The sequence below is a fragment of the Drosophila bipectinata genome, chromosome 3L (genome assembly GCF_030179905.1).
Source record: "Drosophila bipectinata strain 14024-0381.07 chromosome 3L, DbipHiC1v2, whole genome shotgun sequence".
In the NCBI taxonomy this organism is placed as follows: Eukaryota; Metazoa; Arthropoda; class Insecta; order Diptera; family Drosophilidae; genus Drosophila; species Drosophila bipectinata.
The window spans coordinates 14,920,112-14,942,934 of NC_091738.1; the positions used below are offsets into that span (position 1 = coordinate 14,920,112).

Genomic DNA, 22,823 nt, shown 5'->3' on the forward strand with positions numbered 1-22,823 from the left:
AAGCTGGATACTTCAATTCAGATACAAAATTATCCGAGCAGCTAACCCGCGCGGCAGCACACCTCTGCTAGTAATTAACAAAACAAATTTGCATAGTGCCTAAACAGAGTGCCAATCGACCAAGTGATACGACCAAGTGTGTGCTAATTAAAAAAAATCCTGCTGATTAAGCCCCATTAATAGGGGCGAGCAGAGAGTTTACTTAACTCAAGGTCTCGGCATCCCGAAACATCACCGGACTTATCTTTCCTTGTGCCTATAATGCGATTTAGTTGTTTCGCGCTCCCCACCTACAATCGGACGCGTTGTGTGAAGACAATTGTGGTTTCGCACTGATTTTCATAGTGATTTCTATGTGTCGGCTCAATGTCAAAGCCAGTGTGTGTTTGGCTTTTTTTGAAGTTCATCAAAAATCGGTGAAAAAACCTGGCTTGTTTCGGCACGTTTGTGCCATAAAGCTGGATTAATGGGCATTTAACCATAAAAAATATAATTTGATAACTCTCATAACAAACGCTGTTCAGGAGCTTGCACCTTCGACCGAAACATTGATTACTTAGTCTTATTGGCCTTAACTAAACTACTTTTTGGGTCTCTTCTATGCATTGAACACGTCCCGTAGTTTTTTAATTCGACTCTACGTGCCAATAGGTATTTTTTTTAAGTTTCCTGGGTCTAGTTTACTCTCCAGAAAAGGTTAAAGGCTAGGGAAACACCATCAAATCTTCGGGTCAAACTTTTAATCAAGTCATGTTTATACGTTTATAGTTTAAAGATAAGAAACAAAATAATTTTCTTAACTGGCTTTTATCTCGGAGAGGTGCGCTCTAGTCCACAACAGTTCCTACGGTGGGCTAATTAAGTCACAACTCGCTGGCCACTTTGAGTCATCGCAACAAGTGTCTGCGTTTGCCCCGGGGCCTCCTCTTTACTCGAAACGTCCATTCACGTCCCATAATTGTTTATTTTTTGTGCTTACAGTCTCCCTTTTGGCACTCGATCAAGTTTCGCATTGTGGGTCTGTTTGGTTTGATTTGGATAGTCATTGAAAACAACGAAGCCACAACTGTTTTATTATCAGCACTGGGTGGGTGGGTGTATTTAAGACCCCAAGCCGGGGAATGATAAGACGGACCACACTTAACAGTCCCTTAACAGTCTGCTAACATTCCGGTAACAGGCGCTATCATTCGTGGAGTAGCTCCCGGAAAGCGGCGTATTTGGCCAGTCACTTAGTTTCACGTCGTCGGACGTGGTGGGAATCCAAGTAAGCTCGGATTCTTTATAAAGCCAATATAATATTGGAAATGTGAATAAAAAGTGCCAGTTTTAATTAATTTGCTATCTAGCGTGTGATTTTGCCGGTGCCTTAGCCCCAACCGCATACCGTCGTATATTGTTGTAGATACTCTCATCCACTCCCAAACCCAAACCGGTCCGCGTGTGTTCGCATATTTACACCCACTTCCAGGGGAATTCCCGCAACTCTCCATTTTTTTCTCAGTGGACTAGCCAGTGGAGGGGCATTGCGAAAGGAGGGGCATTTAGTTATAAACACAGTGTATGTGACGATTTCTGGTGCGGTAACCCACTGCCATTCGCATCTTCTTTCAAAACCAGTTTATTTTTTTTTTCCAAGTAAACTCACCTTAAACATTAAAAAACTCGGAATAAAATTTAAAAACACAAACCATGTTTCGTTGAGGCTTTTGAAAAACGACAGAGCCTAGCCGTAATCTCAACACATTCACACGGAAGACTGCGAAAATCAAGTATTTGTTCTTTAGAAGTACCAGATAAATACCTCTGTGGATCGGCAAATAACAACTGAAAGGTGCAATTATTCATTGTTTGGTTGGCAGACCTATAGGTGAGTCTGAAACATTGTCAAGTTACTAATATTTCTAGTTTTACAGTCTTTTTTTTAACTATGGGGGAGTTTCAAGCTAAAATTAAAAGTTATAATTAAATTAACAAAGTATATTATTGTGATTAAAACATGTATTATACGACTGGGGGGACTCTACAAAGCTACATACATTAATGTGAAAAAACCAGAATGGAAAACTCATTCCATGTAAAACTAGTATGTCCAAGCACCTGTTCTCGTTTCCTCTTAGGGGACTGAGTCACGAAACAGTGGACATTAATGAAGGAAATAGCTGACCACCCCCACCCAAGGATGCATCTGGGCTATCCACCAATATCCAGTGCTAGCAGAATACGATTTAAATAAATGTTTATACTTTCGCACTTTCGGATGGAAATGGCTGTTGAAACATCTTGAAAATATTGTTTATTGTTTATATTCGAGGTCTGTTTATTTCACTCTAATTTTTCTTCGCCCAGAGAATACGATAAGAACTCATAATAGCTATTTTCCCTCCCTGGAAATAATATAAATTGTATTAGTATAAATAATATTTGGTCCCAAGCTCCAAAGGCAACAAATACGATTAAATTTACATTAAATTGTTTTAATCACGCACATGGGAGTTCCGAGGAGGTTTAGTTCGGTTTCAATGTCTTGTTTTTCCGGTGTAGGGTGTCCCAACTATGAAATTACATGATAAGCTAAATGCACTCGCAAATTAATTAGCCAATTGCCATTTGATGCACTGGACCCACATAATACATTCTCAGCTGTCAGCTGGAAACAAGAAACCCCTTTGAAATGGTTGGAATTTTTATAGATAAGTGTTTCCATAGAAGTGCTAAATATCTAGTATATGGGGATACTACTTCACACAATCAGCCAGAAAGATCACCAGTTGACGGCCATTTATCTTTTCAGTTGTGGGGGGCTCCGCATGGGATCTGATCCGCTGGATAGCTTCCCGGTGGGGGCAAGTGTCAGGGATACATTATTTGGCCAACTCGCCACCCGACGCCCACTCTAATGGCAACAAATTGATAGAACGAATATGTGGAAAAGGCCCTCGCCTTTGTTTACAACTCGCAGACAGTGGCATCAGAATCGGCGGGTCTAAAAATACTTAAATTGGAATTTTCTCACGAAATCTTCGGTACCATTCAAAGAACCGAACTCGTCAACGGTTCAGCTATTAAAAATTTGTAGTGGAAAGTGTTTGTTTGGGAGGAAAACAGAAAACACCCAGCTAGAGGAGGAGGAACCCGAAAGGGGGCCATACGGGGCGGCGACGCCCCTGTAATCGAGCGCTTATCTGACCAAAACCCACCGCACCACTGCGGTGAGTTCTCCAGGCTGGAAGTATCCTCTGTCATTGTGCGATTAGTTCCACTTCTTCGTTAGGGGCAGCTACCCAGAAACCCGCGTGATAATGAATGTCTCCGAATTCAAGACTTGAGTAAGAAGCCCCTCGACTTCGGGCATACATACGTGATAAGCGCCAAAAAGTTTTAACCGAAAGAAAAAAAAAAAAGCCAAACAAACAAAAAGCCTTTATATGAACAAAGAAGAAATACCACTGATATCATATTTTTGTGGGTAAGCTGAGTTCGATCGAGCTCATATTCGCTTCCGTGCAAAATATATAATGCCCATGTCCGCATAGGACAGACCGTCTTAGCCTCGTTATGCTCACGCTTCCAGAATATTAATTCAAATATTCATATATTCCGATGTCGGTGATCGTTTTCTGATTATTGCGCATACGCCGCGTGAACCCAACTCGACATTTTCATTGTGTTTTCCAAATTTTAAAAGGGAAGTGACTAAACCAGTGTCTGACTCTTGAAGTACTTATGACTCACTCCATCTTCGTGAGCTATCCTGACGATGGAGAACCACCAAATTATCAGAATAAATCATATAATCGTCCAGACCAAGACCAGTAACCTAAAAAGTCGAATCGCAAAACATCTGTAAGTAGTCGCAAAAGTAGTAGTAGAAGTATCGAAAGGGGCTTCACTTATAAATAAGTAAGAAAGTCGTTTGCCTTTGTCAGACATTACCTAGGCGGCGTTGGCCCATTCGTCTTTATCTTTTCGATAAGCAACTCGAAAGAAAAGCAACAAATTTTATAGAGAGCGTCAGTCAATATATGTATATACATATGTACATATCAGCCATCTTCGCAAGTATTGGCATTTCAATCCACCAAGTACTTTTGAACAAGCAAGTTCTAACTATGGCATTTTAATATTTTTACATAGATATCCATTACTATTGAAAGACAACTGACACATCAATCATATAGTATAAGCTCCGTTTAAAATAATATATTAATTAGTTCATTGATCACTATCTCATCGAACACCCCATACTCTTAAGTAAATACTTTATTGTTTGGCCAATCGAGCCTCGAATACCCAAAACACAGTCGAAAATAAAAATGGAAATTCGAATTGAAAATTGTTTTCAAATGCTTATAGAGAGGGGTGTTTGGAGAATTGATAACATACCGTAAATCAATTTTATGGCCAATTGTTTTCCCTATTTTAATGTTCCACATGTTTTGATTATTTTTCAAACATTCGAACTTGAAATCGCTGGAGGTTGTGTGAGTGTGTGTAAAGGCCAAAGGTGATTCGTTGAAATTTTCCAAGTGTAGTGCTTGCCGATTAATTGGTCCAATTTTCTGTTAAATGATAAGTGCCCCACTTTTACTCCCACTCCCACTGATTTCACTCCGGCCCCATTGTCAATCAATATGGAGTTTAAGTGTTTACTCTAGTCCTCCGGCCCCGCTTCTGTTCCCGTGAATTTATGCTAATTTCGTAACCCACGCGCTTGCCGCAGGTTAGCCCTTTCCCCCATGTCCACCTCCCGGCCCAATGGCAAACAATCAGCGGATCAATGAATTAGGACCACAGCCTAATGACGCCGATAAGATAGCCCATCCGAAGGTATACCATTTCGCGTTTGTAATGAATTTATGGAGGCTCGTTAGCACCGCTTAAAAAGGCAGAGGAGGTGGTGGTGGTGGCCAACCAAACAGACCAACCAAGTCAGGAGCAGATTGTCAGGACGTGGGAAGCTCGGCGTCGTCGTTATTGACACACTGCGGCAGTAACTACCAATTTAACACGAATTCATATTTGTTGTCAAGTCCATTTAGACGCACTCCCCGCGGACAGGACTTATGATTGATGTCCTGTGGTGGCTCACATTGGGCGCGTTCCTCCTCTAATTGCTTCCGTCTGTCCGACAACCTGTTGCATGATTCACATGGCTTGGCCAAGGTCTGTTTTCCCCAATGTCCCCAAATTAAATACCCATACCATGCAGAGCCGTAGTTTACGACTAACTAAATACCCAATGGTACACTTTAGGACAGGTTTTTCTTTCCTTAATTAAATTCTTATTACAAAATATATCTCAAGGGAATACTCGGGTATTAATGACAAAAGATAAGAACAATAATATGCAAAAAAGACCCCAGAAACACACCTTCCTGTACACACTTAACATTTTCATTTCCGTTCTCCTGCAGAAGCTTCAGCATGCCGAAAAAAATCCAGCAGAACGGTGGATCCTTCTATTGCGGAGTCACCATGCTGGGAGTTCTGTGCCTATTCTTCTTTCGCCTCATCCCGGGCCTCGGTTTCGGGACATACGTGATGGCCGAGCCGCCGCCAAAGGAAGGCACTCATGTCCCCTGCAAGTTCCACGACACCGTCAACCTAACGGGCTACACACGCTTCCCGAACGGCAGCTACGAGTACGAGGGCCTCATCATCCCGGAGCACCTCGTGGGCAACTACGACTATGTGTTCAGGTCTCTGGCGGACCGGGTGGAGGTCCCGAACCACGTTAGGGGGTGCGTCTGCAAGCTGAAACCCTGCCTGAATATCTGCTGTCCTTGGGGTCAGATATACAACTCGTTGAAAGGCGAGTGCTTGAACGACACCATGGACCACCGGGAATGGCCCAAGCCGGTGCTCAACGTGACCTTCGCCCACAACATCACTATGGAGGTGAACATCTCCCAGCAGTTTGCCGTCCAGAGCTTCCGGCCGTGCGCCAAGATGTTCTCCCTGCAGCCGGAAATAAACGACTTCGATGGGTACTTGATCTTCCAGAACGGATCCATGTTTCGCGTGGACGATGGTGTCTTCATCGAGAAGAACCAGTACTGCCTGGTGCCCACGTTCGTAAACGAAACGGATCTGATGTACAGTCTCAATCCAGCCAACTGTGACATGGCGGACGAGCCCAGCACGGTCAAGATCATTAACTCCTATGGTGAGTGGACCATTAGGTTATTAGTTCCTATAGTTACTGATATATCTTTATCCTCCCCTAAGCTATGCTGTTTTCCATACCCTTCATGATGCTGACCATCGCCGTATACCTGCTGATCCCGGAGCTGCGAAATCAGCATGGCAAGAGCCTCGTCTGCTACCTGGTCGGACTCTCGGTGGGCTACACGTCCCTGTGCGTGGTCCAGCTGAAGAAGAGCATCAACCCTGATGGCCTCACTTGCAAGTCCTTTGGTTACACGGCCTACTTCTTCTTCATGTCCGCCTACCTCTGGCTGAACGTGATCAGCTTCGATCTGTGGCACAATTTCCGCGGGACTCGTGGCATCAATCGCTTCCAGGAGAAGAAGCGCTTCCTTTTCTATTCCCTGTACTCCTGGGGCCTGGCACTGGTGTTCCTCATCTTCACCTGGGTTGCCCAGGAGCACACTAACTGGCCGTCGAACTTGAAGCCGGGAATTGGAGACGGAGTCTACTGCTGGCTGGACATGACCAACTGGTCGGCGATGATCTACTTCTACGGTCCCATCATGGTGATCGTGGTGGCCAACACGGTTATGTTCATTATGACGGCCATCAAGATCCATGGCGTGCAGCGGGAAATGGCGAAGATCATAGCTGGGGAGAACAGCACCAAGAACCTGCGCACCGAGAAGGACAAGTAAGTGGAGTGAAGCCAGTGCTTTCCATTCAACTCCCCTAAGACGGGCCCGTCGTTTCCACATTTTCAGGTTCGGACTCTTCCTTCGCCTCTTCCTGATCATGGGCGTCACCTGGGCATCGGAGCTCGTCTCCTTCTTCGTTGGCAACGACAAGAACTTGTCCAGGCTCTTCTACATCTCGGATCTGTGCAATGCCATGCAGGGCTTCCTGATATTCATGCTGTTCGTCATGAAGAAGAAGGTCAAGCACTTGATCACAAACAGGTGAGTGTGGCCCTCGGGCCTTTCTTTGAATTCTTCGTACCGTTCTCCGGAAATGTCCTCTTTAAAGTAGCCATGTCCGTGTATATCGTTTTGTCCCAACTGCCCCTTACATCTTTGTGTAAATCTGTTCCTCGAATATTAAACATTCCCCAGAACCATAAGGGTGCGAAGTCTGCGGCAAACCGAGAGCGTGACTTTGGGGGCGAGCTCGTTCTCGATGCGACAGCGTTTCATGGACGCCTCCAACCAGATCCGAAAGTTAGTTGTCATTCGGAACGCCTTCTCCAATGCCTCCACCAGCGGCATCCACTCTCACGATGTCTGATTTGGGACGAAGCCACTCTTACCCCATCGAGTAAGCAGCTCCTCTGATGATTGGTGTTGCTTTCCACTAACCAGAGATGCAGATGCTCGCAGATCCTTCGAATTCGGGGGGTTATTTATGCTATTGCAGGGGGAAGACAATGGGGATCATCGATCATCGAAATAGCCCGACTAATCGCAACCGATGACTATATTTTCTGTTGTACTGTTCTCGTTGTCAGACCGCTTTCGATGTTGCTTAGCCTAAAACTCGCCAGCAACAGAAACAGCCAGCCATCTAGCATTAAGCCCGACACTGACAAGAAACATACTCCCGAATCTTCAGCCGAGCCAGCCTAGTGCTGCCTTCCGCCTTCATCTCTAAGCCACAAGAACAAAAACCACTAAACACTGAAACCAAATACTAAGCGCCCTCTTCTAAACACCCACTTATGTTTGCGTCTATAATATGTGTCCATTTGTAAACGTGTCCAACCCCCATCAACCATCTTCTGTCCTGTGAAGATTTCTGGAGAAAAAGGGATCGAGCGCCACGAGTTCGGTCACCACCTCGACATCCATTGCCTCGGACACGAACGTGCTGCCCAAAAGGATACATCTGAAGGCGGTGGCCAATGCCACCGTCCCACCAACAAGCCCCAAGGCCACTATCTGATTAAAGAGTTACAGGTCGCAGGTAAACACCGAGTGCAGCAGCAATACTAACTGGTACTTCTCCACTAACCTTCTCATCCTCGAAAAATCACTCGTTTCTATAAGTCATTGCATGGTAATGGGGTCTATCGCTGTCTATGTGTGCTTTCTTTAACCCTTTCCAAGGCACCTAACCAACACCTTCTAATTAGATTTTTCGACATTGTCTATTCCTCACTGCCGACTCAATGGACATCGTGATACCAGGTGCTCGAGTGGAAGCGAGGGAAGCCAGCGGCAGAGCCAGTACTCCACCAAGACGACGTCGAGCAGCGTGGCCAACCTGTCGTTGCACGAGAAGCCGTCGGTGGAGAAGCCGTTGATGATGAGTGGCGGTGGTGGGGATCCTCAGCGCACCACCAGCTTCCGCTGAGCATCAGCATCAGAACTTGTTCCCGCCTCGGGCCGAGTATCGAATAACCCCATTTTGTCAGGACTAAGGAGGGAGATCTCTTGGGCCAATTGATTAGCTTAGATAACATAATGCCTGTCATCCCAACTCTAGAAGCACCAACACACGATCCACCCTCACCCTCGGGATGTACTATTGGAAAAGACACTACTTAAGAAGGAAGCCACCATCCCCTACCCAACTACCCAACCACCCAACCATCCTCTTCCACATAATTTCTTTGTTATGTTCTGTTACCCGTGAACAACCTGATTAGTTATATAAGCACGCTTTCCAGCGCCATACCTAGTATTTATGAAGCTAGAATTATTTGAGAAATGCATAGTTGCTGAACTACATGCCTGTATACAAGATCTATGTGCCTTCAAATCGAGAATTGTAATATCTTTCAACTCATTCATATCACATACAATTACGATATCTACATGGTTATAATATAATAAAAGAAACTAAAGTTATACTTCTATGTCAAGCTTAATAAAGCCAAAGATGAAATCGAATCGTATGTTACATCTTATTCTTATTGTATAGGGTGGACCTGGACCTTTTTCTCTCCAAAATAATATACTTTAGCTGGGAAACGCACTACCTGTGTTTGATCGAAAGCAGCTTAGACCAGACACACACCTATCCACCGAATAAAAGCTTTTCAATCCATTGGATTCATAAAATGCGATCGCATGAGATACCTAGAAAGACTAGCTGATATCACGTCTTGGAAAACAAAGGCTTGGTTTTCGAGAAATTTAGTGCTATGAAAATAAAGTTTTATTGGTAATATTTGTAATAAAGCCATCACTGGATTCGATAAGGTGGTGGCGGCCATCACATCACAAAAGTTGATGTCGAGATTGGCTGGCAGAGCGAAGAATTTGACTGCCGAACGGCTCTACCGGCTGGTTGTGGACAGGTCTGGTTTTGGGGCTGGTTGACTAATCAGCCAGTCTGTTTTTTATTCTTGGCCAGCATGGAGCTGCCCTGCTGTGGCGGTTGTGTCGTCTGCTAGCCGCGCGAGAGAGCGGAGAATGGGCCGGAGAGTCTACTCGGCGGTGGTTCTTTTTGGCGTTGTCGTTGCCGCAATCGCAGCCGTTTTTAGACCGCACCGTCGTCAGCGTCGTTGTCACTTCACAGATCTTTTCGGATTGTTGTAGACTGTTCTTTACTTTGTATTAATTCAACGGCAATCGCCCGCGTATTTGTTTGTTTAATTATCGAGTTGTGACGTCAGTGGCAGATTGCTTCATGCCAGCGCTGTGGTTTATACCTCTGGCTCTGGGGCTGTCCGTGGGCGTGGCGGCCCTGGAGATAGCCACCATCGATCACCCATGTGCCTACGCGGACACGGTGAACATCACGGATGGACTCCGTTTAAAGGACGGTTCGTACTCCTATGCTGGACTGGTAATTCCTCCCAACAGGATAGCAGAGTACAGTTTCAAGGTAAGCACAGGAAGAGTGAGGTAGTCAGGTCCAAGTAATCTAGAAGAGATCGCCTCCAGGTGATCGACGGAGTGCAGTACCGCGCCAAGAAGCACCTGCGCGGCTGCGCGTGCCTGCAGAAGTCGTGCATCAGCTTCTGCTGTCCCCCGGATCTGGTCTTTGACTCAAAGAACTGGAACTGCACGCAGCCCCACCAGATCCGGGAGTCCACCCATGTCGGGCTGACCTACGGCAATGGGTCGGTGGAGAATGTCCGCATCAAGGACCGATTCCTGGTGCGCACGGAACTGGGCTGCCGGAACAAGTTTGTGGATCGGAAGCACGAAAACTTCTGGAAGTGGGATCTATTCGAGAACGGCACGCTCTTCAGGGACGACCGGCTCTGGAGCACGGACGAGTACTGCTTCAGTCCCCTGGAGCACAAGCCCGAGCAGTGGGAGCTGACTCCGATCAGCTGCGAGCGATTCCAAACGGGCTATCGGGTCTGGATCTACGCCATATGTGAGTGAAGTCATCCAAAGATAGTGGTATGGACTTATGGAATAAATATTTTCTTTTCAGGCTGTATTATCGCCATTATCATCCACATCTTTATCGTCTCCCTGCTGGCATCCGTGAGAGATGCCAGAAAGAGCCACTATGGACACTTGGTCATCTTGTACCTTCTTTGTACGATCGTTGGCTACTCCCTTCTGGTGTACTTGGCCCTGAAGAATCCTGTCAAGTTGTCCAAAGGGTCCTGCAGGAATATAGGTAACTATTGAAAGCTTCTTGAAAGCTGTAGCTAACTATTATGGTTTTTTTTAAAAGGCTTTCTGGCATACACCTGCATCATGTTGTCCTTTGGATTCCTGGCGATTTGCAGCTTCGATTTTCTTCTTAAGTTCCGCCAGAAGGCTATGAGGAACTGGGTCCGCCAACTGTGGTATACCTTGACTGTTTTGGCCATCATTGGCCTGCGGTTTGCTGTGTCCTTTGCCCAGGATTCCAAGCTGCCAAAGCACTTCAAGCCTGGCATCGGAGAGGACTACTGCTGGTTTGATGGTGGGTTTTATTAGCATATGAATAAGAATCTCTTAAGATATTATATATTGCCTTTTGCAGTTCGTCTTTGGGGCATTTTAATATACTTCTATACGCCCATCATAATCCTGTTGGTGTTCAGCTCTGTGTGCTGCCTAAAGGCATACTTTTCCATATACGAACTGCCACCGGACACCCAGTACATTCTCGGAAATCAGTTGCGGATCGTGAAGACCCAGTAGGTTCATCCTTGATTTATCCAAGAAAGTTAAACTTAATCCTTTACTCTACTCTCCAGCTTCTACGCATTCAGTGCCTATATAGTGGGTGTATTCGCCGTCTGGATTCGCGAAATAGTGGTCTACACAATGGCCAGGCTGCGGGAGCACTTCTTCATCATTGACTTCTGGAGCGGCATCTGCATCCTGGGACTGGCCATAGCTGGGTTCATCCTGTTGCTGGGAAAGAATCTTCACGTAAAGTCCTGGTGGGCCATTAATGTGTAGGTTACTAAGTTTTAAATCCTAGGGGCTTTAGTGGCTTAATGGTTCTATTTTTTGTCCAATAGCGAGTCCAGCCAGACAGACCTAAGTGTCATCAATGCTCGAGTCTACAAATTCGATGAGAAAGGAGACCTGAAATCTCCAGGTTGGTGGGAAATCTAAAAACCTACATGTTCTCTTTCTAAAATCCAATTTTCTTACAGATTCTCCCTACAAGGCTACAGTCACATCACTATAGTTGGTCGGGATATGATTGCTTATCCACAAACTCCGATGTTTATAGGATAGTTTTCTTTTAGATCCACACATGCCGAATAAATAGATGTGTGTTTATGTTAATATATTCATTAAATACATTAAAAATCTTCATATTTGAGATCTTTTCTTTTTGTACAAACTTTTCTATCGCCCTACTCCTTACTACGCCAGGTGCTCAAGATCCACCTGCGCCCCAAAAGTTACGCTCTGCCCGACTACGTCATCGAAAATGTACTTCTCGGTTTCCACGGAATCCATTCGAATCGATTCCATTCCATTTTCTTTTCGATTCAGTTCGATTTTGGTTTGGCAATCGTGTGGAGGTAAACACGCATAAATCCGGTGCTGTGGTGTAAACAAAAACAGAGAGTCTGTAAGTGAGATCGCGGCCGGAGACGACCGAGTGCCTGTTCCAATGGCGCAGTTCCTTCTTCTGGTTCTTTTGGGCATCCTCTCGAGGCACAGTAGTCTGGGCTTCCACGAGGAAACTCGCTATCCTTGCGCCTTCATTGACACTGCTAACATCACCGGCACTCCGGGAAGTGTCGGCGGCAATGTGACCTACTTCTACAACTGGACACCGATCCCCCAACACTTGGTTGCCGTCTACGACTTTGTCATCGAGAATGGAATCCGCATCCCGGCTAGAAAGCATCTCCGCGCCTGCGTCTGCCGTATAAAGCCCTGTGTCAGGATCTGCTGCCCGAGCGGACAGCTCTACGACGCGGACACCAGACTGTGTTCGGTTCCCAGAAAGGGACTTCCCACTCTGCCGACCCACAGTCACATGGAGGTCCAGCTCCTCAACGGCAGTCTCCAGCAGCTGGAGCTGGGCCCGGCTTTCAGTATTCACATCGACACTCCCTGCAAGCACATGAAGCCGGTCACCAAGGCTTCCGAGTACGTGCACTGGACCCTTCATGAGGTTGAAACTAGAACTAGAGCTTGAGGTTCTTTCGGATATCGGTAACCTCTTTTTTTATCCCCAGAACGGAACGGTCAGCCATCGGGGTCACGTCTTCTCCAAGCACTACTGTTTCACGCCCCTGCTCCTGGGCAACTCCACCTGGGACTGGCAGCCGCTGGCCTGTGCTCCCGAGAAGTTCCACTTTGTGCTGGGAGTACGGGAGTGGACCTATGCCATATGTAAGTAGGCCTTGTGCAGTGATACAGGCCATTCGATTGCTTTCCATTTCTGGTGGGCCAATGTTTGTGTTTTAAAAATAGTACGCGTATGAAAGTAATTACTAAAATAACAAAAGAAAACCGCTGGTGTCGATGGATGGTTTGGAGGTGTGAGATTATCTTCTACCACACTGAGAGAAACCCTCCGCTTTAATACAGAACATAAAACTATGCATTTTATTAATAACGCTCCAAGTTGCTAAGAAAGTTCCAGAGAAATGTGTTTCATCTGATTGTGATTCGATTTTATTGCCCCTCCCACTCGATAGGTCTTCTGATCTCCATAATATCCATGTTTATTGTACTAATGGTGTATCTGCTGTGCTCGGAGATGCGCAACAGCTTCTACGGTGTAGCCATCAAGGCCTACTCGATCTGCATGATCTTGGGATATGCTCTCTTGGCTTATCTGACGCTCCACAACCCCTCGAACCTCTCCAATGCCGCCTGTCGTATCCTACGTGAGTGATCTCTTGGATTTACTTTCTAGACATACAAAACTTCTATAATCTGACCCTCAGCTAGCTTGACCCTGATGTACTTGGTCTTATCCTTCTACATTTTGAGCTTCATCTCCTTCAAGCTCTACCTGAGCTTCCATGGCGTGGTCTTCACGAAGCTCATGTTCTGGCTGATCTTCACCCCCATCGTGATAATTGCCATCGGTTGGTCCTTCTATGTGGGATTCAGCTACTACGGAGCTCGGCTGGTCTTTGGGGGAGATACCTGCTGGTTTGATCGTGAGTGGTTGATGATTCTCCTGGTTTAATCTCTAACTGAAGTGCATCCACAGCTCGTAACTGGTCCATCATGCTCTACTTGTACGCCCCTGTGTTTGTGGCTTGTGCCATCAGCGGATTCTTCTACATCCTCAGCTTGATTTACATCAGCGAACAGCCGGAGATTGAGACAGAGAAGAGGTTCGAGTCCATTGAAAGGAACCGCTTCCGATCCTTCTGGAAGTACTTTGTCTACACGGCGGTGGTCTGGTTCGTGTGGGTTTGCTCCTTCGCCTTCAACTACTACAGGGAGGAGAGGTCGCATCTCAACTATGCCGTCTGCTTCTGTTCGGTAAGTTGGCATATAGGCTTACTATTACTAGTAACTTCACATAAGTCACCTGATAATTTCAGGCTTTCCATGGATTCGCCGCCCTTTATGCCCTGATTGGAAAAAACCAGCAAATTCAAAACTTTTTGCGGCGCATTGACAAGTGAGAAGCGTTTATCTATAAAGTGCTATTAATTCCTATCCACCATCTCCCCCACAGCGAGGAAGACACCTGCGAAAACTCTGTACCCCTGTCGAGTTTCGGTTGAAAACCTTACAAATTCAAACCAGAAGTTTCGCGGCATTCAGTGTTGAATAATACATTATTGTGTGTACTTGTAAAAATGATTTACTTGACATGGAGAAATACATGTTTGTGGAAGTAGAAAAGAGCCTCTGTAGATTTCCGTAGTGGCGCTTTTCAAACCAACTTTCAGTTAAGAATTTAATTCAAAATCGAATATTAGAGATTTTTGAAATATTTTGTTTAAAATTTGAATTGTGGCTAAAACCCCCATGAAGATTTGTTTTGAATTAGATTTGTGTTTTTCCCCCTAATACCTGCCCCAATACTTGAAACAGTTTGCAGAAACCGAAAAGTACTGGCTTATCCAATTTGGAGCTCCCCATCATCATCAGAAACACACAACAAAAGCTATCCGGAACTCTGGTCAGCAATATACACGTAAATAACGTAATTTACACAACACAAAACAAACTCTGAAGTTGGCCGAAAGGCAGCTCCAACTCCAGCTCCAGCGAGAAGTCTGGGGGGCACCACAGAATCCAATTCACGGCAATCCAGACCAAAAGCACCCATTCCTTTTGGACTTGCAATTCCCTGGACCGTGGTCGAGTGCACCCTCCTTGCATCCACCACCCACTCGGATCACCCACTCCCACATGCACTTCTCTATTTAATAAGTGCCCGCCGATTTTGTTTGGCATCAGAGGTCAATGGCCGGGAAGAGAGCGAAAACGAGAACGAGACCGAGAGCGGGTGCAAGAGAGCCTGCATCCGAGGAAAGGATTCAAGGATGCAGGGGAGCTGCTGCCATCGAGGGCAAGGAATCAAGAGGAATGTGAACCGGAGGGGGCTCCTCTCCGATTGCCGCTCTCTTGATGTGGCCTCGCCCAACATCATGAACCCTTGGCGGCGCACGACCGAAGCTTCGGCTTCGCTTTGGTCCTGTTCCTTTTGGCTGGGCGTACAGCAGCGGAATACAGGATACACACTGCCAGCCCGAGCCACACGACAGAGCACGACGTACGTACTTATATATACATATAAAGATGGATCGATAAAACGTAGTAAAATGCCCGTAGTAGTAATGGAAGCTGGAACGGCACCCGGCAAACACAAATGCATTTCAGGACCAGCATCCTGCGCACTGGAAACGCGCGAGAGGTAGGACATGTTTGGCGCGTTTTTCAGGAGCGATGTGCATTTGTGGTGTGTGAGTATCTCGTTTGCTCGGTTCGTTGGGTGTGGAGTTGAATTTAACTAGGAGCAAGGAGCAGCAGCTTCCCAACTTGGCCGCGCCCTCCTCGGTCCCGCCTCGGCCCTCCCCACAAAGTGGCTCCTACCCTCAGGTCCTACCTCTCCACCCATCCGTTTGTATCTCCTGGAAACGGAACTAACATGAAAATTAATTACTAAATGACATTATGCTTTTTAATGGCCCGATGGCAGTTAAAGGATATTAGACAACCCATTAGGTGACTTGCTGACTGCGACAGGATAGCCACGCCCATGGACTGCGGTCACATATACTCAGGTTGCTAGTCGATAGTCGGGTTGAATGTTATCAGTAACTTGAAGCTAGAAATGGCCTTATTAAAAACCCTTAAAACTATCAAATAAGAAAGCAAAGCCAATACCATAAATAACTCTACGATTTCAAGGAAATATACAACTCGACGGTTAATTTATGCCCATAAATGTCCCCGACAAGCAATTGACAAATATATTTTTTTCACCCATTCCCTCCAAAAGTCACGTTTCATAATTTATGAATAAAAAAAAAAAAACGTGATTAAATGATTAATTAAAAGCATGGCAGTAGAACGCAACTCAGCCACGCAACCCATCATAAATTCATTCATGAAAACCCCGGGCCAGTTAGGTGCTACGGGGAGGTAACTATTTTGGACTGGAGGTACTACCTTTGATTTCTTATAAGTCGTATCTCTTCCCCTTCCCCACTAAAATGAAAAAAAAATATTTCGGGGGTCGGGAGGTGTCGGGCCATGCTTCCAAAGTGGTTACCGCGTGCTGTGCTCTGGTTTCTCAGCTGCAATGACACCTTTTCCATTCAACTCACTTGTCCGAGAAATGAAGAAATTTTATTGCTTCGTCCAACTCCATTTCTGGCTTTCATTATTTGTTCGGTATTGTTTGTTTAGCTTTTCTGTGGTGTGGCTGTGGGACTCTTGAATTCTTCGTGCAGGGCCCAAAATGTTTCAACCGAGGGCTTTGGGCGATCCATTGAGAATTACTAGACCTTGGGAAACCAATTCAGTCAGAGTACTTTAATTATAGTTTCTATATCTGTAGTTTCCTAGGATATTTTGGTGTTACTTCCCTATAACCTCCTTTATAAGAAACTCTCCTCCAAGTCGAGCATCTCTAACCGGAGTGAGCCATTGTTTGATGATATTTTATGGTTGCGGCACGTGTAAATGCTTAACACCATTTTTCAAGTTTTCTTTTGGCTTTTTGGGAGCTCTTGGCTGGCTTTCTATGGACGATGCTCCGTAATCGTTTTAAGCGTTAAGAGCAGCAGTGGCAGCAGCAGCGTTTTGCGGAAGCAATTAAAAGAAGAAACCCAATGCCGCTTCACACATTTCTATTATATGATCCATCTATCTATGAGCAATAGTTCGAATCAAAGCATTAACTTAAGGGAGATCAGTCAAAGGGCGACCTGATGGTTCGTTGGGCAAAATGAGTTTCAACATTCCAGGCCTGTGGCCTGTGGCGTGCCACTTGCGCTAGCGAGGCCCCCATTCCCATGCAACAATGTTGCAAAGGAGCACATCGTGCCGACAGCGGACGTTGTTGCAAATGCAACAAAAACAGGAGAGACAACAGCGACATCGCAGTGGCATGAGTATGCGTTTTTTTCGCCTGCCCCTTTGCTTTTCGAGGGTATCTATGGAATGCATTCTAAAGAAAATCGAGACTAACTGGATTTAAGATATCCAGCCAAAGATAAATATCATTCACCATCGCTGTAGTTGGTTTTGAGAAGAAATCTATTTCAATTATCCTATTCAGTCTTCTATATTTATACCAGAATGAAGCTACGAGATATCCATCAGTCTACTAAACGCTGCCCCACTTGACGTTGTCTTCTGTGAATGCCTCAGTCCATTGAGGGCGATCTCCGGGGAGGCATTCCAGCGCCATGCGAGCTTTTGCCGTTTTTGTTTGCGGGTCAACTAAAGAACTGAAGAACCAGACGATCCGATCCGAAATGGCAACGGGGAAGGACCCCAAGACTCAAGCATCTTAATGGCTGTAGTGCGAAGCTCCGAGCTGACAGTAGAACACTGCGAGGGGGATGCGAGGAGGATACGAGGCGGGAGGAGCAGGGTGCCGGCGAATCCATTAAGTCAAATGATGGGCAGTCGCCCAGATGCTGCCGCCCGAGGCAACAATGTTGCAACTTCAGCAACGACATCGGCAACGACGACGACGACGGCGGCGGCACATTAATGAAGTGATTTGCACTTTTTTCCAAATCCTTCTGACCACCAACAGCAGTGTGAAATTGGCGGGAGGCGGGCAGTCCGCTTCCAGGAACAATCCAATCCGAGAAGCCCATCGAGTTTCCCGTTGGGGCAGCAGTGGGTGAGATTTATGACAGCATCACTTGTCAGGGTGCGAGGTTAAAGGCACCGCATTCCAACCAGAAAATATCAAGCGCCGTGAGAGATCTGGGATGTGTGGCAAGTGCTTTAATTAAGGAGGGGGACTAAGTGCTTCACCCTATCTCTTTCTAGATATTCAATAGACTAAGTTAAGGGTATGATCTTCTATTTAATCTCACTTCCACTTTCATGAGAAAGGGGGATAGCTTCCCCACGATATCCCCACTTCGGTTCTCGATGTGGCTGCCGCGTCTGGCCAAGTGGACATTGACCGTCTGCGCGAGAGTCAACGATCTCCAAACGAGTCAAACATTAAAAATAGCAACCGATGCTCTAACGTCTGACCTCCGCATCCCCGCGGAAAACCCCGCTCCAAGCCCCCTCCCCTCCCAGCCAAGAAAGGTAAATATGCAGACGTCCGCAAAATGCCAAGCAAAGGCAACCCAGAGAGGCAACCAAAAGGCCCCAACAACGCCGGGCCAGCAGAAGAAACAAAGCAAGGCAAACCAGAATGGCAGGCCAGAGATGAGTCGACTGCAGTTACCATGCCACAAGATGCCTCAAGACGACCCACTATCTAATACTTCTTCCTCTAATATACCCTTCAAATAGTTAGTATTCCAGGGTAGCCGACAAATACAACAGGATCTTTGGATGTTGGCGGCGCTATCAACGAAATTCCACAATTTGATCGGCGAGTAGACCGAGGGGGAAGAGCCCGCCAACGCGGCAAGGGGGAAGAATGGCAAAGAGAAGAAAAGATCGCAGACCGAATGCAAAGAATCAAAAATGATGCACTGTGTGGTGTGTGCGATGGGCTGGGTCCGATCCGAGGAGACTGAAAACTGACAAAGCCATTAATTACTGATCGCCGATACCCGTCCGAGGCCGGCGCTCAATGAAACATCGCCCAACCACGAGGCAGAGGGCTCGGCCCGGGATGGGGTACACGACCCCCCTGACATGGCGCTAAGCGAAGCGAAGAAATGCTGCCCGAAGACTGGTCAAGTGGCATAAATCATGGTCTGGATTGACCTGAAATCCGCTTTAAAGTATCAGTTGGTAGTCTATAGGATCTTGAGCTCTTAATAAGGCAGAGGATAAGGTTCATTTGAACTACTGATAGTGGGCTTAATGCCCTTCTGAGCTTCTGGATAAGCATTACTAAATAGACTCCGTTTTTGGGATAAACCCTGCTAATCCTTGAACCTCTGTTTTGTATGCACTCCTAGCTTTATGTCACCTTCCCGATACATTCATTTATAAAACCAAATACGATCCCAAACAAGCAACGCGCTGCCGCCTCACCGATCCCAACGCATTCGCAATGTCCGGCCACTCGAAACAGATTGTCCTTGAACGTTTAGTCGAAATTTATGGAAGCCATTGAACTCTGGGCACTAAATTAGTCAGTTAAGGCACACACAGCGAGCGGAAAGCAGAAAAAGTAATCAAAACGACGAAGAAAACATGACAAAAGTTTCGCCGCTTTCAGCGCATTAACAAAAATTCGTCGGTGATCAGTAGGAATGTTTAGACTCCCGAGTCCCCAATTCTCCATTCTCGATTCTTGAGTCCCGAGTCCGGAGTCCGGGGACCGACCAGAACCAGAATTTGAGCCGGGAATGAATCAGTGGCCTGGCATCGTTTTCTGGAATCCCGAGTTCAAGGAGGAAGCCCCTCGAGTCGTTGACCCACTCAATTGTCTTGCTCTCACAGTTGCAGGCAGCAGCCTTCCAATGAAATTCAAAATTTAACGGTTTTCGATTCAATAGATCCTCTTTTTGAAAACTTTTATTATATCCGAACCATAATTAAGACTTTTGGGGATTGTTCCCAGAACTCAGCTCTCCTTTAAGTCTCTAAATCAAAATTTTTAAAAAATGTATAAAAGTACCCATCTTTTCATACTCTAAAGCTTGCCCTGCAAAATATGCAACGATTTTTTCCTTTTTTTTTTTTTTGGAAAAGCGGAAGGCAACATTCGCTCAATTTAAAGTCAAGTGTCAATGCAAACTCTTTTAGTCGCGGAGCCTCGAAGCTTTGAGGGCCCTCAAAGGGCTCTCCAGGATCTCTCATGGATGGCCCCCATCCTCCACGACCTGCAACCTTCACTCTTTGACATGCAAAACGCGCGCGCTTCATTTGACATTTTCCTATTTTTGTAGAGTGCCACCGCAAATGGGAATGGGAACGGGAACGGAAACGGGAAGGGGTTGTTGCAAGTTGGGGCAGCAGCATCCCTTACCATCGTAATCCCCAAGTTCAGGCAACCCTTTGTTTTGTCGCTTTTTGCCTTTTCTAACTCCTTTATTGAAGGCGAGAGAAGTTTTTTGAACCTGCTGGTTACCTTTGGGTTTGTTTTTCTGAAAATTAAGTTAATAATACTTTTTAGGGTATTCTTAAGCTTTATCGGAGTTATTATAGCCTCTATAACCTATAGGGACATAGAGAGGCCTTCAATCTCAAGCCGCCTACCTTGTGGGGTGGGTTTAATCTCCCACCTAACCCACCAATACTCTATAGTTTCAGCTAGATCCCTAGAGAATCCAATGATGCTAGGAGGAGCAAGATGGAACAGGCGACCAAAGTACAGTCAACGAGGCATGGAAAACATCAGCGTCGGCGGCCATAAAGACGTCTGCTGCAGCCCGACGAGGGCGGCATTTGGCGCAGAGAGGAAGGAAGCAGCCTCCAACACCCACTGATGTCCCTCAAGTTACACGCCACTACTACTACTACTATTACCTCTGTGGTAGTTTCCCATAAAAGCTTTTTTATGTTTAAAAATTTTTTGGGTGCTTCGATACCCTGTATAAGAAATACGATTATGATAAAGGTATGACGATAAAGACTTTAAAAACACATTTTAAATCTATTGTTTGGCTTAAAAATTGGTGTTGAGTAGCCACTCTCTATAAAAAGTTAGGTCCTGACCCAAGGAAAGCAATGGGAATCACTGCCAGTCGCTAGAAAAGTTTCAGACTTCTGCGAGTTCTGCTTCCTAGGATTTTATTTGTTTTTTTTTTTATGGTTTGTTTTATTTTGCTTCTATGCTGGGCTTTTTCGGGGGTTGAATTGGGTTCGACGATATGGACTAGCACCACGACAGGCGCGCAGACGAGTCCTGCGAACAAGCTCCGTGCGGCTGTGTGTGCGCTTAAGCAGGGCATTGCACTCGCCTGGCAGTGAGGCTGCCGAATGTACGAAGCTCTCGCATCCTTTATTTCCAGCCTCGCCACCACCACCTCCTTCCGTACTCCCCAAAATTCCCATAGGCGTTCCGGCGCCCCGCCAAAGCTTTCTCTCGCTCTTCTACAATGCTCTCCGGGAGTGTAGACACCCTGGTGGAGCCCCAAAAAACCCAGCACCTGAACCTGCCCTGACCCCCATCCTCCGGCCGCAATTACATGATAAGCGTTCGAAGTCATCGGCGCTCAGAGGCGCGAGGGCGGCGATATTACGACATCCTTCAGGAAACTCGATTGCCAGCGACATCCCGAATCGCAGAACGGCGAACGAATTTCTCATGAATGGAATTCAACTTCACGGGCCTCGACGCGGCTTTCCTTGGGTGGCGATTCCTTGGTGCCTGGTTAATATTTGCAGAATCGATAAGTTCGATTTAATTGGAAATCGGGGGAGTGATTTCCAGGATATGAAAACTGAAGAGGGCAGTCGAGTGCCCTGATATAGTCAGTATTTATGATTAGAGATCCAACATGGAGTAGGTCGCAGACTATTAACCCTAAGTATCCGATTTAAATCACCAAAAATTACCGTTGAAATAAATACATTAGTCCTGACTATATAAAAGGCCCTAATGGGCCAGCGCCCACTTGTACCCCTACCTTAACTACCTCCTCGCGAACTTGGCCCGAACGGGATTTTCTGTCCACGGCGCTCATAAAGGACAGCAACTAAAATCGCAGTTGCGAAATCGAGTAGAGCCTGTGGCTCCATTACAAGCCTACAGGACACCAACAAAATCAAAGGCAGCTGCGTGGGAAAATTAAAAGGAGGTTTCAGACAGCAAGAAACATGGAAATTTGCCTCTCTTGGAGTGTAGACATCAAAAATCTAAGTTTTAGCGACCTTGAAGAAATTGGAAATAAAATAGCATTAAAGTGAAATTATACTTCATAGGTTTAAAACTAATATTTTCAAGGAATTTCGATTTAAATAGTCTATTGGACTGATAGAAAAGAATGCTGCTGTTGCCGTTCTTGTTTGATGCAGTTTTGGGTGGCTTTCCACACACAAGTGTGGGAGCATCCGTATTTTTGAAGGAGACCCCCCACAAAATTTGACAAAAATTAAAAAAAAAAAAAATTTGCAAGTAGGTTTTGATGCAGATTGGTGGAGAATCGATCTACAAATCGTTTAAGGTATTCCGATCAAGAATCGGATGCGTTTTGGCCAAGATATGGCCTTCCCCGGGGGCCGTGGTATAATTTTTGAAGGGGATCCCCCAGAAAAATTGACAAAAATTTGAAAAAAAAAATGTACAAGTAGGTTTTGATGCAGATTGGTGCAGAATTGATCTACGAATCGATTAAGGTATGCCACTCAAGAATCGAATGGGTTTTGCCTGAGATATGGCGTTTGCTGGGGTTCATAATGAAACTCCTATGATTTTTGGAATGGGATCCCCTTTGGCAGACTACTGGCCAACTTGGCTCGCAGTATCCGTGCCTTTTTGTTTACGCATGAGAGCAGGTCTATACCCCCCTTTGGCAAAACACCTATTTTAGGCCCTGGCATTCTTCAACATCCATCTGGTGTCATACACCAGGATTTACGAACAAAATCCGTCTCTTTAAGGACGTCGCTTAAAGAATTTGCTTATAAACTAAGAATTTAGCTATTGATTATGTTTTAGCTTTAAAATTCATTGCCATCAAAGTTGTCTGTGAGGACTCTTTTCCCTCTAATTTCCCGCTTTCC

General features: G+C 45.8%; 3 protein-coding genes across 11 annotated transcripts; all 3 read left to right on the forward strand.

Moving 5' to 3' along the window:
- Positions 1-9,046, forward strand: mthl10 (methuselah-like 10). 9 transcript variants are annotated; one of them, XM_070279768.1, is made up of 6 exons: positions 1-123; positions 1,640-1,870; positions 5,418-6,169; positions 6,232-6,847; positions 6,918-7,112; positions 7,266-7,452. In XM_070279768.1, exons 3-6 carry the CDS (start codon positions 5,428-5,430, stop codon positions 7,435-7,437), a joined length of 1,725 nt encoding a protein of 574 aa, XP_070135869.1. In that variant the 5' UTR covers positions 1-123; positions 1,640-1,870; positions 5,418-5,427; the 3' UTR covers positions 7,438-7,452. The 9 variants fall into 9 exon arrangements, with proteins under 9 accessions (XP_070135869.1, XP_043067033.1, XP_070135868.1 ...); XM_043211098.2 differs by having other exon boundaries at positions 23-70; XM_070279769.1 differs by lacking the exon at positions 1-123 and adding an exon at positions 1,231-1,267.
- A 408-nt stretch (positions 9,047-9,454) lies between these two features.
- On the forward strand, positions 9,455-11,852 carry mthl9 (methuselah-like 9). Its single transcript, XM_017253451.3, has 8 exons — positions 9,455-9,981; positions 10,041-10,482; positions 10,543-10,734; positions 10,792-11,025; positions 11,086-11,242; positions 11,303-11,506; positions 11,573-11,652; positions 11,711-11,852. The coding sequence occupies exons 1-8, from the start codon at positions 9,784-9,786 to the stop codon at positions 11,743-11,745; spliced, it is 1,542 nt and encodes a 513-aa protein (XP_017108940.2). The 5' UTR covers positions 9,455-9,783; the 3' UTR covers positions 11,746-11,852.
- Positions 11,853-12,070: 218 nt separating this feature from the next.
- On the forward strand, positions 12,071-14,456 carry mthl8 (methuselah-like 8). Its single transcript, XM_017253452.3, has 7 exons — positions 12,071-12,690; positions 12,755-12,911; positions 13,220-13,411; positions 13,472-13,690; positions 13,744-14,021; positions 14,084-14,163; positions 14,221-14,456. The coding sequence occupies exons 1-7, from the start codon at positions 12,181-12,183 to the stop codon at positions 14,267-14,269; spliced, it is 1,485 nt and encodes a 494-aa protein (XP_017108941.2). The 5' UTR covers positions 12,071-12,180; the 3' UTR covers positions 14,270-14,456.
- Positions 14,457-22,823: the final 8,367 nt, after the last annotated feature.